At 55.2% G+C, this 16,120-nt stretch overlaps 3 protein-coding genes across 3 annotated transcripts; 1 reads left to right on the top strand and 2 right to left on the bottom strand.

The window, feature by feature from the left end:
- Nucleotides 1–4,785: 4,785 nt before the first annotated feature.
- Nucleotides 4,786–6,825, bottom strand: GGS23DRAFT_592002 (uncharacterized protein; the record flags this gene model as incomplete). Its single annotated transcript, XM_051517818.1, has 9 exons — nt 4,786–5,048; nt 5,173–5,300; nt 5,364–5,475; nt 5,548–5,777; nt 5,854–5,931; nt 5,997–6,067; nt 6,121–6,191; nt 6,256–6,332; nt 6,398–6,825. 9 exons carry the CDS (start codon nt 6,823–6,825, stop codon nt 4,786–4,788), a joined length of 1,458 nt encoding a protein of 485 aa, XP_051376922.1.
- A 2,896-nt stretch (nt 6,826–9,721) lies between these two features.
- Nucleotides 9,722–11,655, bottom strand: GGS23DRAFT_544535 (Non-histone chromosomal protein 6). The gene is made up of 5 exons (XM_051514908.1): nt 11,281–11,655; nt 10,925–10,998; nt 10,620–10,715; nt 10,439–10,560; nt 9,722–10,379 (listed from the first exon to the last, which is right to left on the bottom strand). Exons 2-5 carry the CDS (start codon nt 10,986–10,988, stop codon nt 10,365–10,367), a joined length of 297 nt encoding a protein of 98 aa, XP_051376921.1. The 5' UTR covers nt 10,989–10,998; nt 11,281–11,655; the 3' UTR covers nt 9,722–10,364.
- On the top strand, nt 11,526–12,044 carry GGS23DRAFT_18459 (uncharacterized protein). Its single transcript, XM_051511659.1, has 2 exons — nt 11,526–11,533; nt 11,633–12,044. The coding sequence occupies exon 2, from the start codon at nt 11,749–11,751 to the stop codon at nt 12,001–12,003; it is 255 nt and encodes an 84-aa protein (XP_051376920.1). The 5' UTR covers nt 11,526–11,533; nt 11,633–11,748; the 3' UTR covers nt 12,004–12,044.
- Nucleotides 12,045–16,120: the final 4,076 nt, after the last annotated feature.

Below are 16,120 nucleotides of genomic sequence, written 5' to 3'. Positions count from 1 at the left end.
GCAGCACTACGAGGCCAAGTACTATTGATGCAATACATAGATGGGACCATGCAAGGTAACAATCGAATTGGTTTGCTAGCTCTGAACTGCTTACCCTTGCCGGGCTCTCTTTGCAGAAGGACCACTTACGCATTGGCACAGGGACCACGTCTTAACCCGCCAGTCCAAGGGTGTGGCACCTCCGGCTCTCCAGGGTGGGTATAGCCTCATACGGCACAGGGAAATCATAAGAGATGGGGGCTCGATAGGTAAGAGCGTCGACCCAACATCAAGTAATGTTGGTTGTGTTGCGCATGTGATACCCACATCACCAAGCTGGCACAGACTGTCGGCCCGCAAGAACGGCGTACCTCTCTAGGTTATCAGGTCGGTATTATGTCTGTGGTAAATTCAGTACGTAGAGTAAGATTATCCCCCTACCTCCGCCAAGCCTCCAGGTTGTGCTCTGACAGGCCAATCCCCCTTGTTTTCTCATCCCTAATAACGACTACTCATTGGCATTAAAGGTCGACTGCGGGAGGACTCAGACACCAGATTGGGGACCAGAGGCAGATCTACGCCTATTTTTTAAACCATGGGTTCGACAAATCAGCCAATGCTTAAGCCCGACTCAGCACGCCATCGCAAGGGGTTACCAGCGGAAAGGTCGATATGCGCGCCGTGCATGCGGATCCCCACGAACACTGCGGATCGACTCTACGAGGTCATCTACTGGTGGGGTAGATCTTAGCATGGCCCTGCCGCTTTCTCAGGTTGTGAAGGCGACTCGAGAGCACGTCCCAGTACCGCCAGGCGAATGATGCTGATATACACATCTATATGTAGCTAAGCCAAAAATTCACAGGGAACGGTTTATTTCAGGTTTCTGCCCACTCCGAATACACACTCTGCATTGCGCTGCAGGCTAGGATTTGGTGAAGAAGACTTTGCTGAAGGAGGAGGCCCTAGACGATAAGGGAGAACCCCCAGAAGGCGGTGAACAGCGCCGTGGTGAGGACCCGAGTAGACGGAACTGAGGGGCGTGCATTGGATGAGAAGGAAGGCCAATCGTGGACTTGCGAGATAGCTGTGTGTGAGTCGCCGTCGAACAGGGGCATGGGAAGCCAATGTTGTTGGTAACCCGTGAGCCCGGCCCTCAAAACTAACGATCGTTAGGTCCGTAAACGAGTCGAACGAAGTGATCGGCGGAAGGTCACGAGTTGTTGCCAAGGGCTCATGTGCAACACGGAGCAGGCATCTTTGAGATAACGGTCCCGGCAAGATAGCAGCTTGGCGCAACGAGTATGGCCATAAGCAGTAACCCAGAGGTTTATTCAGCGAATGAAACCCGACGTCAGAAAAGCCATTGCCGTGGTGGCGCCCCGGATCTCAGGCACTGAATAGCATCATCCATCGGACGAATGGCATATCCACGCTTGTCCGTTGATGTTCACGGGGTATACCAACTAGGCGAGAAGCAGCAACCACTTACCTACGAATCCTCGCTGCGTGTACTACAGCTCCACGAGAGTCTTACCTTGGTTCCTACCCCCCTGCTTTCATCCCCGCGCTTTCGGTTAGCCATGCTCAAAGACTATTATGGGTGGCTCGCACGGAGCGTAACTTGCGACATACCTAGTGTAGCCCAGCGGCGTTAAGAATATAAGGTATCACCAAGACACGCCATGACGATTTCTTAGGAGGATATGAGGCAGCTAGAGAGTTGCCAAGGGCAATGCGCAATGCCAACTACGGAGGGCCACCAGCAGCTCCACAATACCTTGAGAGCATACACAAGTGGCTCTTGTCGCCTCTACACGCCCGCCCGCCTAATGTGTCGCTTCTAACCTCCAGTCGCGAAATTGAGGCATCGTCGCCGGCGAAACCCATGCTTGCAACCGCCTAGACGTTGCATCATCCTCTACGCCCTTCGATACGACGTCAGCGCGAAGATGATGCCATGTAAGCGTGTTAGGAGTCGCAAGGATGCGAGATCGTCCGCCTCTCTGCCTTTCCGTGCCCTTATCAAGAATAATCACGAATCCTCGCCAACGCCGACGAGCCACTGCACCTTTCAATGGGGGGGTAAGCGTCGTCCTAGTGCGACTCAGCGGCTAGTCTAAGACAAGATAAGAACCAACACGCCCATCCGCAAAGGAGCCCTAATGCCGCGTCTCGTCTCTGTCACTCGAGGCTAGACATCTAGAGGCCGCTTCAGCTGCCGGGCCGACACGCGGCACGACCCGGGAATGGCGTATCGTACCCGGGTCTGTTATCGCGTTACCAAATTCGGAATTGTGTTTTTTCCTCTCGGGTAGCCAAGCGAGGATTGGGATTCTGTGATAATACCTCATATCTACCAACACAATACCGACCCTACGGGCTGCTCCATCATTGTAGATTACCCACTAACCAGCACAACGCGCAGCAGCATCGAAAAGAGGGGCTTGTATTTATATACCTATATAGGTAGAAATAAGAGTGAACTAACACCTTATCACGTCCGGAATCAGCCCTTATGAGCCTACTACATCTGCAAGTCGTAGAATGTAGGCGTCTTCGTTTTACGTAACGCACCTCTTGTCATCGTCTCAGACGATCCTATCTGCCATCTGCCATCTGCCATCTTGTTCAGCTTACCCGTCTCTCAGATCTCTAGTCCCAGCTAGGGCAGCGCAACCGGCCTAAACCCTAACGGCCTCACTGCTTCGACTCTTTTTCTCTCTATCCCACCCCACCACACAGCAATGCAGCGCCGCGGCGACTCGACAAGGAGAGAAGATTCAGCCGCCAAGGAGCCGCCACGGCGCCCTCCTCCTCTCGATGCGCGCAGGAACTAGAGTAGCTAGCGCCCGCTACTGAATGCGGCCCGTCGTGGATGCCAGCCAGGAGGAGCATCCCTCGTCGGCGCAATCATCTTCAGCGTCGCTACTCACTACGTGGCATCGCAGCCCTACTCGTGGTGCTCTTTCAGCTAGATAGGGCGGGCCGCACAGCCCGGCCTACCGTGGATTACGGTAGTGAGGGCGGTTACGCACGGCCTCTTAGGCGACGGCCCCATTGTCCCGCTGTTCGCCATCTCCGGCGCGGTGTGCTCTAGCAACCAGCGTCTAGTGCGCGCAGCCGCGGCAGGGGAAGCATGTTCGTGTTGCCTCTACACGTCCACAAGAACAATGACATCGCGCGCGGCGTCCTCCGCGTCTCGTCTCCTAGTTCCCGGTCTGGCTTCGGGACATCTCGGTCACACACAATCAGGCCTCATAAAATGCCTAGCATCCCTCACTCTCGTCGTCGCACGGCCCAGGCGCGGCGTCGGGTGACAGGATCGCCCTCGGGATAGCCAGTACGGCAATAGAAATTCTCTGTATATTCTGTGCAGCTGCGCGCATGGTGATAGCAGAACACGACAGCAATCTCCCGATCTCCCTCACCTACGGTCCGTCGCCAGCACCACGACCAGCCAGCGAGGTGCTTCTTCCGGGATTGGCATCCCGCGGAACCCGCCGGCTGACCGGCACGAGACAGCCGTCGCAGACCTCGCTCCTCGTCACCGAAAACGCGCACTCCCGCAACCATCAAGCTAGCCTCACTTGCTCGCTTCCCTCTACGTCACGCCCCTTTCCTCATGAGCTTGGATATCTAATGAGAGAGGAGGAAAGAGGGAAAAAAAGAGAAGCGCAAGCTTCTACAGAGAATGGCACCATAAAATGCCGGAAACAGTCAACCAGCCAATTCATCAGTCAAGAGGCGCTCAACGCGCAAGCCGGGCAAGCCTCCCAGGATCAAAACCCCATCAGCCATCGCTCGATACTACCTCGCCTATGGCTTTTTTCCTCCGGCGCCGTCCCACCCGCGCGCCGCTCTCTTCTCTCCTAGAAGCTGCCAGGAATGCGGACGGGAGACGTGCGATGGGGGGCGGCGCGTCGTCGTGATGTCGTTGCGTCGATGCGAGATAGTAGTCGGTTCCCCCCCCCCCTCTATGGGAGAAGCAGAGGGCGGTGGAGATAGCAACCAGAGATCAGCAAGGACAAAAAAAGGAAAGCAGGGATAGAAAAGGAACGAGAAAAGAGGAGAGGAAGTGAAAGGAAAGGAAAGGAAAGGAAAGGAAATGCTCTGGGGGAATCGATGAATTCAATCGCAATCGTAGCTGTCGTCATTCGTGGTCGCGTCCGTCCTGTCGTGCGCTGGGTATGTGCCGGATACCCGTATGCAGTAGGTAGGTCGGGGATATTTACAAAGGAATGCCGTACGCGCGGAACGGAGCTGCTTCTCTCCTCCGGGTTCGCGCGAGCAAGCTATGTCTATGTGTGTGGATGCGTGTGTGCGTGCTCCCCTCTCCGGTTTCGCCCGGGAGGGGGGCCGTGGGATACCGCGGGAGTATGCGGATTGTGGTAGGAAGGTAGTTAGATATGAGTGTCGTCGTGTCGAGTCGAGCTGTCGTCTACACGACGGCGAGCCGTGGTCAGGGGTGGTGTCGGAGGATGGGGTTCCTTCGCCGGCGTCGTGAGCGAAAGGTCCTCCTGTGCGAGCCAGCTGTGTCGTTCGCATCGCGGCGTTGTTCTCTATTAACATTATCGTTCGTCTCGTCGTAGTCTTCTCCTCAGCGTAATCCATTTCCTACGCGGCATATTCTCCATTCACAGATTACCAGGTGTTGTATGCGGCGCGCGTCTCTTCCTGGATGATGCTCTCCAAGCCATTCTCCCTCTGCCATCCCCCGTTCCGTCGCTTTCCTAATTCACACCTCCCTGCATTGTCCGCGTTACTAGTGGGCGCGCTGTCTGATCCGCCCTCGTAGGAGTCTCTTTAACTAGCCGTCTCGGTAGGGGTCTCGTTGGTGCTCCCGGTGGACTCGGTGCCGGCAGACGGTGCCGGCGACGGCGCGAACAGCTCCTGGAACCTATCCGCAGCCTCGCTATTCACGAAGCAGATCTCGAAGGCACCGTATCGCCCTCGCCGCTGGTTGTGCGGCTGGTATTTATCGTAGAACACGTACGGTTGGAGATCCCGTAGCCAGACGCGGCGGTCTGTTTTCCGCTGCAGCCAGGTGGAGGATACGTTCTGCGGGACTAAATCATGAGCGAATGGTGGTTAATCACGGACGGCCAAAAGAGATATAGTCGCTGCAAGGAAAGCGACGCTAGGAATGGGAGGGTCGGTAGAAGTGTGAAATAGGGGGGGTCGGGCACATACTAAACGCCGTCCATATGGGGCATGCTACGAGCTTGCCTTCCCAGACAGCCGCATGGAGGCGACGGCCTCCCGTGGCAGCGTCCTCGAGTACCATGAGAACATGGCTGTACCCGTCGTCATGGATTTGGCTATCAAGTTCGTCCACCGTCAGTTTGCCCATTAAAAACGCAATAAGGGCCTGGGTAGCTTACGCTTGGAAAAGTCGAGTCTCCTTACGCAACTCGAACTCCGAGGGTCTGATATTGACAGTGAGCTCACTTCGGACTCTCAGACATAGGAAAGTACAGTAGAAGAGCACCATCTCTGCTTCTCGTCAGCTCGATTACTCACAACCATTGTGTCGTTCTGCTAAGATTATAAAACGATGTTACCGACCTTCCCACGTTAAGAAGGCTAGATTTGCCCAGGGTTTGGCTCGGTCCTCTGATCTACTCCACCTCGACAGATACAAAACCGACTCGGAATCTCTTCGAATGGCCAGCTCGTGCACTCCTAGAATGGAAACCCAGTTTTGATTCATCCATTTCGAACGGATTAAGAGGGATGGCGCCTGGTTCTTGAGCTGCAGGAAGAAGATCACCGAAACGCGGTCGTTGTCGAATGATCTGGTTCGTGACTTAGTCCAACTGCCCAGCTACGCCGACTAGTGCAGAAGCAGGTAAAATAAAAACATAGGCGTACCGTTTTACGAGTATCTTAACCCCGAGGGGGAGGGGCGGGAGGTAGCCGAGCATTTGCATAGGGCCAAAAGCATCCGTACTACGCCGCGTCAGCAAAATTCGAGGGGGCCTCACGCTCTATATATAGGCTGAAGCGGAACTAACCATCCTTGTCTCTTGAATTCTCTCCGGGTTGGCAGTGGTTGAGTGAAGATCGCCTCGGCCCAATGAGAATTCTATCAAGAGTCAACGCCACCATCCTCAACGGGATAGATGCCAGGGGGCTAACCGTTTCCTGGTTCCAAAAGTCCAAAGCCTCATAGCGCCGGAGATAATCAGGTCTGATAGAACTAGGAGGGGCTAGGAGGCATAGGTTAGCCGCAGGCCCACGTTATAAGGGCATGGAAGGCAACGAGCTACTGACGTATCTTCCTAGCCTCGCGCAGCAGCATGATGCGTGCTCGAAGACTCTCCATCGCGTTCATATCAAAATTGGGAGATCTGTGTGAACGGGTAGCGTGTAAGCGCTAGGAACGGGTCGTCCAGGGTGCCAGAGAAGGTCTTACCTCAATAGAAGATATTGCAGAAGCACCAGGAACTGATTGTACATGATGAACCTAGCTGGCAGAGTCGTTCCCGGAAGTTCGTTGCCCATCTTGTGGTACATGGTTCTCCAGCGGTGCTCCCTATCCATAGACTTATCCGCATAGTACGCCGTTATATCTCGGAGCGTCCTGCACAGGCATGGTAGGAGGACGTTGAGGTAGTCGACTACGACCGGCAACTGAGAAAGGTGTATCTGAGCCTGCTCCGCGAGGTCTTTCAACAACCGGCTTGTGTTCGCCATCTCCCCAATGATCCCGCTAAGGTGGGGTTGGAGGCTTTGCGCGAGAGAATCTCGCAGGCCTTGAAGATTGAAGGCGACAATTTCGGTGCGATGGGCCTCGTGCAAGCAGCCATTGAGCAATTGAGGACCAAGTTCACAAGCTGCCATCCTGGCGGAAGCTGTTCTGTGTGGTGGCATAGGGATCCGTGGTATCCTCAACAAACTAGTGACCCATGATGATGAGAGAAAAGAAAAGGTGAGATAGGTAGCATCACCGAACCCAAGAGCCTTCCAGCCTCTCCTCCGCAGCCACAACAAGACGTAATTATGTCTCGGACCACCGAACGGCGTGATTCGTGTGTGACGTTCGGGGTGACGAAGGGCAGAGGGAAAGAATCTGCCGGAATGGTGGCACAATACCGTCTAGAGCACCTCGATATTCTCCTTGTCTGTTCGTCTATTCTGTATGCTCTTCTGTCCAACAACTTCTGGGGTGGCCAGAATCCGAATAGCTTCTGTCCCGGTTTATACCCCGCCAGTTAAGAGGGGGAGGGGGTGAGATCGGCCTTAGGTGACTAGTAAGATCAGGCAGGGCCCAAAACAGAGCGCACTTCACCCATCGAGGAGGGGTTCAAAAGACTCGGCGAAGGGATGCCCGTACAAGAACTCGGACGTAGGTGATGTATGTCTAGAGCCCAACGGCGGCGGGGGTGACGTGTTAGGTCTTCATTCATTCCCTATCAGAGCGGACTGGTCCCGATGGGGTGGTGTGCGGGTGTGGAGTGCGGAGCGCAACCGGCAGTGGATTGGTGACGAAATAGTATACGATGAGGAGATTGGAGTGTGGTGAGACTATTTTGTGATTCGAGGTCTCATTACTGTCTGGCTAGTATGGAGCTGGTTGGATCGCGCGTGAGGTGATCCGGGTGAAGCGATAGTAAGCTGGCGGCCGGGTTTAATTGGCGATAAGATCTCGTGATGTAGAATCTGGGGGTTACCAAAAAAACGAAGGTGAGCAAAAGATGAGATGGAAAATTTGTGCTACGGGACACCAGCTATGGATGGAATTGAGCAGAATTGAGAGGAACCAGATCCAGTAGAGAGAAGCAGACGAGCCGAGTACACCCAAACATGCGAGAGGGCTACTAAGAAAGGAAGGGCGGAAGAATGCAAGAGGGACAAATAAAATAAAATAAAATAAAATAGAACCAAGCAGTTGGCTTGGCCAGCGGCCCGGATATCTGCCTGTGTGGTAGTGAGTATGCGGATGCGGCATCATTAAACCTTACCGACTCAAGTGAGCATCTGCCACGAAGCCCGGCTGCAAGACTCTAAACAGCCATATGCATCAGGGATTGGACAGCTGCTGGCCGCAAGGCCGGGTCAGGTGTAGAGCGGCTATAAGCTCCTACTTTTCGCACAGCGGAGATGGGGAAAGACTTGCATAAGTACCTAATATGCAAGGACGACAGCGGACTGGACAAGTGGGGGGAGGGGGGGGGGGGGGCGCCTCTGATGGTGTTTTGACGATGCGATGCGATGCGATGCGATGCTCCCCGAGCGGCCTGTTTATCGGTGGCCCTGGAGCGTCCCAGACCAGGCGAAAGACGAAGGGGGATGGCGAATGGGAAACTCACGGCGGGGGTTCATTTCTGGCTTGTTGGTGATGCACTAGATAGGTCTCGGCGACGAGTTCTTCTCGCTTGTCTGTCTCCCCAGGTGCCGAAGGCGTCGACTGGTTCATGGTTGGCGTGTTAGAAGATCCGGAGTAGACGCCGTGGCGGCTGCTGAGGCGGTCGGGCCAGACCCAGAAGGGAGACATTTATCTCTTCGCCCCAGAGAATCGAACACCTAGAGTGTATACGGGGTAAATCTACGGATAATGCGTCGCGGGGGATATATATATATACCTACATATATATAAACATGCGGGTGTATGTCCATATATTCGTACACTCCCATCTGACGCTCGCCGGCAGGCTACCGCAGGATTCTCAGTGCGATTCAAATTTGGAGGAGGAGGATGCATCGGCCGGGATGCGAGTGACAAAGAGGACAGCAGCGTCATCTCCGATCGACGTACACGTATGGAGACGGAGGAGGAGGGGGGGCAGGGGGGCGGATTGAGGGAGAGGGGAGGGATACTGTGTGTTTCGTGAATCCTAACCCGATGTTTGGTTGTGTTGGCCTGCTATATACACTTGCGTGCATTTGCCTTCACCCCCGGACCGAGATGGACAGCTGCTTTACCACCTGGCTCTACCACTTGGCTCCACCACTCGGCGGGGTAGACGGGAGAAGGGGAAGGGCGTCAGATCTTGCTGCCGATCCGGACAGTGTGGGAGGGCTAGATAAGTACGCGGCCAAGCTCGCTGCCGTATGACGGAGAAGATATCCTAGGGAGCACTGTGTGTGATACCCGCGTGTCGATGCTACTGCGGGAGAGAGGGGATGACTACATACCTAATCGATGAGGCCATCTCAGGCGACAACTACGACGTGTAGAGGGAGCCGGCGATTGGGTACTGAGACTGACCGACATCTACCCCACGTCCATGGCCTGATACCCATACCAACGGCCGTCCGCAATGGCCACGCGGATCTGTTCCAGGATCCGGTAATAAGTGCGGCCGATCCCGAAGGCTGCTGTAGCTTAGGGAGAGCCTTCGAGGGAGGTTAGAGCTATGCCGCACGGAACGAGTGGTCATACGTCCATACGTGCGCCTTTCTTTATATACCTACGCGTTCTGTGTTCGTGTGCATGCGTAAGGATACCAATACAGCGAGTGGTAAAGGCGGGAAAATTGCACTCCCCTTGCTCATGTGACGATGCGCCGAAGATGACGGAGACGCGCTGTCCCACGGGGAGGACGAGCCTCATGTCCAATTTATTTTTATGTATAAGCGGAGTAGGGGGGTAGGCAGGTGAGTTGAGTGTATCAGGAGGCTGAGGAATGGCCCATCGATTTCGCGCAGGCCTTTGACCCCCCTACACGCAAACCATTTGACCCCTGGCCATCAGGTCCGGACCTTCGGAACCAGATCTTTACGCGGATCTGGTTGCCGCGCGCAGGCTGACTCGCGGCGGTGGATGGCGGGAGGGAGGGAGGGAAAGGATGGGATGCAATGGAGGGACGGGTCCAACCGGGAACCAGGATCATCCACGTGGCATGACGCCGGCCTGGTTGGCTTGTCGAGCTGTTCTACCTGCCCCTGAGGTACGCATGTAGATGCAGGCGGACAGATGGGCAAGCATGCAAGTCATCCAGATGGTAACAGTAGACAGGTAGACACATGTGCTAGCAACCCTCGTCAATTGCAAGAGCGAAGATATTGTACACCGCGTTGTCGAGAATAGGTGGGCACCAACTTGATGGCTTCGTACTACGTTCTGACCGTAGGCAGCTCAAGTCAAGTGCGACAACGCCACCAGGTCAAGGCCATCCCCGGAACCCTTGCCCGGTCATCACGGCGAAAACGATGTAAAGCAAACTGAAACACAATGTCCCTTTCCCTGCGCAACACCGACCGAACCCATACGCATTAGACTCGAAAGGAAACCTGTGCCATCCACCTACGGTCTAAGGCTTCCAATTCTTAGGCCGACGACCATGCAGAAGTCATCCCATCGTGAAACCTCATGACCCCACCGAGAGCGGACAGAGCGAGATGAGGCGACCTTACTCGCTCTCGTCATCACCACCGGCCTAGTCGGATTCGGCCTAATCAGCCACGTTCAGCATGGCTTTTCCAGGTATCTCACAGAACGGGGGGACCTTACCTGGTAGGCTTGTTTCTCGTCCTCGTACCGCTTCTTGTCGGCCGCGGCCTTAGCTTCATAGGGAGCACGTTGCTTGTCGTTCAGGGCCTTCCATCGCTCACCCAGAATCTTGCCGACTTGGCCTACGACGAGTTAGCTACAGGAAACGCGGCCACTCTGAACGGAGAGGGGTGAAGCATACCGAACGAGATGCCTGGGTTCTCGTCACGGACATTCTCACGCTGCTCATTGGCGAAGAACATGTAGGCAGAGAGGCCACGCTTGGGGGCGTTGGGGTCTAGGGTTATCCTGTCAGTCAGGTCTCGACAAATGCGCATTGACTCCGGGGAGCGACTAGGACGGGGCGCCGACAGCGGATAGCATTCAATCTCCACGCGGCATGGCGCCTGCGAGGCGTGAATACCATCGAGGGCGCCGACCGACGCATCTGCCCTGAAAGGCCTGCAACACGCAACGAAATAGCACAGGGACGGTGCAAGGACTTACCCTTCTTGCCCTTACGCTTCTCGACCTTGCCGGCCTTACCGCGCTTGGTGGTTTCCTTGGGCATAGTGGCACGACTAGGCGAACGGTTAGCTTCCGCGGTATGCACAACGGCTAGACACGAGGCGAAGCAGGCATGCCGACACAAAAAGCCGGAGTGGGCAAGGAGCGGATACAAGGGGATTTTGTCGTCGTCGCGAGCGCGCGACTGGTTGGGCAGTGGAGGGGTAAATGGGCAGTACGGTCGCAAGGCGATCCGCGGGTAGGCGTATTCCAGGCGCAAATGCAATTGCAAGCGCCAACGCGTGAAAACCGCGTCTCCAAGCTCGAAATCGGTCTGGATAGATGTCGATGCATACCTTGGGGGGTTTTAACGTGTCGGCGAAGTGATGTTGTGAGTAATGAAGCTGTTGCGCGGAACGGCTGTTAGCTAGGATCGCCCATACACACAGGTGCTGAGTGGGTTGGGTGACGGGCATATGGCCGAGAGGCGATCCACGGGGCCGAAGACCAAGACGATGCACCACCCAACCCAAGGCAGCCAAACGAGCTGCAAAGGCAGACGGACGGCGATGCAAAGGGGGAAAATGATTTGATGCAAAACTGGCACTCATCGACAGGGACAGCAGAGCGGGAGACAGGCGACGGGGATAAAATGGTCGAAGGGACTTGGTATTTGCAGTGCTGTGCCATATAAACGGAGGTACTCACGAGGTATGTGTGTGTGTGCGCAGGGCAGCAGGTATTGAGGTTGTGTGTAGGCCGCGTTTGTAGGAGAGACGATTTGGGTGGGAGATTTGTATGAGGGAGAAGAGAGGGAAATTTGTATGGGGGGGAGCGTTGGCCTACTGCCTTTTTACTGCGGGTGGGTGATTGTGTGTGTGAGTTGCCAGACTTTAAGACTGCCCCAATTTCTAAGGGAGGGTGCAAAGGGGGAGGGGGGGGGTCTGCACCAAAAAGCGGGCAAGCGGGCGACAGACACACTCAGACTCGCAACACACACACAACAACACACGCGCACACACAGTGGCCGGCTGATTCTAGTTGCCAGCTGCTGGGGGGGAGAAGGGGGGGGTGTGTGAGGGGGGGCGGAAGAGGAGGTAGGCATGTAGAGGCAGGTAATGGAGGCATGGTATGTATGGGATGTACTAGGAGGTAGCGGGAGGGCGGGCGTAGCGATACATGGGATATGTACAGTACCTTGCGCAAGGCCCGTACCCAGTTGGGTAAGGTAGGGCATTGTATACGCCTACGTCAGGTACATGACCTGCCTACCTGCCTACCTGCCTACCTACGTACACATAGCGGTACCTTGCCTGGCCGCCTACCTTGGTGGGCGATGGTCTAGTAGGTACATGGCGAGGGACCGCAGAGAAAGAGAGAGCGCGGGCCAGAACGAGAAGGGGAAAGGGAATAGGGAAAGGGGACTTTCACGGCCAGACTCGTGGATGCAGAGCTGGGCACCTGGAAGCACCGGCTGGTCGGCGCGCGCAGGCAAGAGTCTCTCTCCGGGCTGGGAAAGGGGAAGATTTCGCAAGATCTGATGTAAAGGGCATACTCGCGGCAGGATGAGGATGAGCGAAAGGTAGGTTGTCGATACAGGTCTTGGCCTGCCTCTGACCGGCCTCGCACCACACGGGGGTACGGATAAGCCCTGGTACGTTCGTGTGTGTACGGTACACCCAGATGGGATGCATGACCAATCCGTTTATGAAGGGGAGGCATGTCACCATGGTGAGTGCGTGGCCTGGATAGGGGGGGGAGGCAGGAAATCCAATTCTGGTGCATACAAAGACTGCGTTCGGGCTTAGGGCCACAGTGTAGGCCAGCACCACACGGTACCGTCTGCGCTCCGCTCCGTCCAGGTAGGAAGCACTGCACGTACTCATACGTAGGCAGTACGTACCTACAGCCAGCTGGCCGATGCGAAACGAGCGTAAGGAACATTACATAAACGCGACCTGGGGTCGATGCCTCCTGCGGGCGCGCAGGTAGGGGGTTGTTTGTGGTGTTTGTTATTGCGGTACTAATCTCCAGTATGCATGCGTCGGGCGCCTCGTCGGTTCCCAGCTATCTGCTTCCTCTCCTAGCCAGCCAGCTACCTCCCTTCTTCCCGACCTGTGTGAATAGGGGCCAGCCGTGGCATCGAAGGTTAGCCCGGCCTGCTGCCCCGTCCTCTGCGTGTCCAGTTGCATCTCAAGTATGTACATAGGTATGTACGTTAGGTATACACATATATGTGTGTACATACCTACAGTATATTACACCCATCCATCCATCCATCCATCCATCCATCCATCCACATGAGTAGACGCGCACGTATAGCTTCGTTAGCGGTACGGGTAATAGGGGTACCTAAGTACCTACGGCAGACAGGCAAAAATGGAAGCAAGGCGTGGACGTACCTACGCAGAGCCCGTACCTAGTGTAACTACCAACGCTCAATCGCCCTGAGGTGTCTACCTACCTAGGTAGGCGGGCACCCCACCCAGGTACCTACCTCCTCGAGGTACCTCCTAAGGTTGGGCACCCGAGGATTGGAGGCTGCCCGGAGGCGATGTCAGTACATCCGTCCGGTACCTTGCTGATGCATACCGGTCCCTGATGGGTCCTGGACCGCAGAGGGATTGACTGAGGGATCCTTCCGTGTATCATTCCTAGCAGAATTTGTATGAGTATATAGTACACAGGGACCTGGCCGGCCTCAGATAACATACCTAGGTACCTACCTACCTCCTAGCATCATGTAGCCATCCACCACTCCGTCTACCCACACCCCTCCACCTGGTGGCCATGTAAGGTATGCGAAGGTATGAATGTATGGTAATCCACCCATTCGCTATCCCTCCCTGCCAGCATGCCAGTCGTGTGTTTGTGTATGCGTGTGGCCATATGGGTTGGCAGGCTGGCTTCTTCCCCCTCTCCCCTTCTCCCCCCCCCCCGCCATACCTACCTAGGCATGTATGCTGTGACCTTGGGTTCCAATGAAAAGCTCTTCCACCCTGAGATGGTTGCGTGTTCTCCCTGGCCTGCTCAGCGTCCGGCCTTTCCAATCAGCGGAATGACACAGGGCACGATCGAAGCGCGACGAGGACTGGACCGGACAAGGGACAGGCTAAGGGAGTATGTACTGTGCTAACTGCTCCCTACCTATTTCAGCATAGCTCCTGATACTGTGTACTTCAGACGGGCGGGCAGGTTTGATTGCTGCTCGTGCCCGACGAACTAGGTACGTAAGTACATGGTAGGGTCATCAATTCCATCTTTTTAATGTTCTACTCATGCGCTGAGGTCCTATTTTAAGGCTAGGTCGGTCCCATATAGGTACTTCTCCCGAGGTCGCGATCCCATCCCGTCGTATCCTATCCTGAGATCAGACTAGACGTGACTTAAGTATACATCCCTAGTTGGAGATGGGTAGAGGTACTTGCTGGATCGCCTCCGCCCCTCCAACCCAGAACTAAAAACGCGTGGAAGCTCTCCATATGTGTGATGAGCCAACCAAGCCCATTGTTGTCCACTCTGGATGGACGTTATCCACTTATGGGTACATATTTACATGGCTAGGTGCTTCATCTTAATTGTCTATACGTATAAGACGAAATAGCTACAGCAAGCAGCACATTACGCCTATATAGTTGCCTACATGGGATATATGGCCGTTCCCTCTACACATACGTGTAGAGAAGCGGTCCGGCGTGCCTACATACCTCATGGCCGATTCCAAATATAGACGCTCCCCCTCAGGTCGCGTACTGTGTATCCAATACCAATTTGGCTCAGATATTTACCTGTGCCGAGCGCCTGCTGTCGCAAGGAATTGTCGCAGGGCAGTTCCGCGGCTCAGAAACCGATCGATCGCTGCATGGTTTTGCATGGAGGAGGGAGAAACAGGCCCTGGTATGGCTGGCTGTATTCTCTGAGTACGCGGAAATACTGGGTAGCGGCGGGCAGCAAAGCGGGCAGGTGGCCGCGAGGGGATCACGTGACGGCGTACTCGTTGGAGGTAGTAGAGTAACGGACGTTAGGAGGCGCTCGCTAGGCGGATGGAGTGTAGGGGATTGTACTCATAGTGTATGCAACTTCTCAGGCTGTGCAAGTCATTAGCGGTAAGACTGTTAACAACCCTAGGGTAATGAGCATCAACGTCTTCGTCGCCCCGAAGTTGAAAAGGTGCGCCCTGCTACGTACGCATTGCGTACCTCGCTCCTCCGTCTATTCTTAGGAACCCGTCCTGCAGCCTATCGTTACTCGGAGGTAGGTATGCAGGCATGTACTCATCGCTTGCGGTGATTTCGCTCTGTACTATACACGAGTAGGGATTCGAACCGGTCGGAGGGCTGAAAGCACCAGACGAAAGGAATGTGACTGCTAATGGCGATGGGTACGTAGGACCTACGTAGGCGTGTACAAAGAGACGGGGAGGGAGATGGTCAGTTCGGGTGTACCTACAACATCCATCCGTCGGACCCAGGTCAGGTTGGGTTGAGCGCCCGGGGTGCGCGGGAAAGCAAGAGGGATGTACGTATCTAGTATGTAGGAGGTAGGTACCTACCCGGGTATGTACATTTTGCGTCTAGGTACCTAAGGCATGTAATGTAATAATGTACCTAGCCCGTCCCCCTTTAGCGTGACTTGAGGCCCTCTACTCCCACTCCCTGTTAATCGGCCCTAGATGGAGGATAAGGAACACTCCTTGCTGGATGATTTTTTTTTTCGGCCTTCCTTGGTTTGGCTCTTTGCAGGTGATTACAACCACACTGAATTCCCGGGCGCGCTTCTGGGGAGTCTGCCGCCCCCCTCTCCTGCTCGCCACGACCAGTTCCTCCATCTCTCCCCTTTCTTTCACATCCGTCTGACTGTCCTCCCGACTTGCTGCCACTCTCCCCCTGCCTGCGCGTTCCCCTACAGAAGCGTATGAGGCGGAACAAATTACTGCCATGCGCCACACACGATCGTCGTTGGCGTCAACCACCACAAAGAGAGAGAGAAAGAGGAGGAGGCACCGTTTACCTGCTGTCCCGTTTTCCCGTGCCATCTACGACTTGCTCTTTTAATCTTTTTTTTTTCCTCCCGCGCTTTCTCGCTTTTCCGCCCTATTAACTCTCACCAGCTGGTATTCCTGTAGAGCGTCCGTAGAACCCGTCTGCCTCCCTACCTTGCTCCTTGTCCTCCGTATATGCCGCCTTAGCATCCCAC

The sequence above is a fragment of the Durotheca rogersii genome (assembly GCF_024521655.1).
Source record: "Durotheca rogersii strain YMJ 92031201 chromosome Unknown GGS23scaffold_1, whole genome shotgun sequence".
Taxonomy (NCBI): Eukaryota; Fungi; Ascomycota; class Sordariomycetes; order Xylariales; family Xylariaceae; genus Durotheca; species Durotheca rogersii.
This window is presented reverse-complemented; position numbering and strand designations above follow the sequence as displayed.

Coding starts and splice junctions, on each gene's coding strand:
- GGS23DRAFT_18459 (XM_051511659.1), top strand. CDS start 11,749: ATGGGGGGGAGCGTTGGCCTACTGCCTTTTTACTGCGGGTGGGTGATT.
- GGS23DRAFT_544535 (XM_051514908.1), bottom strand. CDS start 10,988: ATGCCCAAGGAAACCACCAAGCGCGGTAAGGCCGGCAAGGTCGAGAAG. Junction 10,716..10,924: donor GAAGCGTAAGGGCAAGAAGG/GTAAGTCCTTGC, acceptor GGATAACCCTAG/ACCCCAACGCCCCCAAGCGT. Junction 10,561..10,619: donor GAACCCAGGCATCTCGTTCG/GTATGCTTCACC, acceptor AACTCGTCGTAG/GCCAAGTCGGCAAGATTCTG.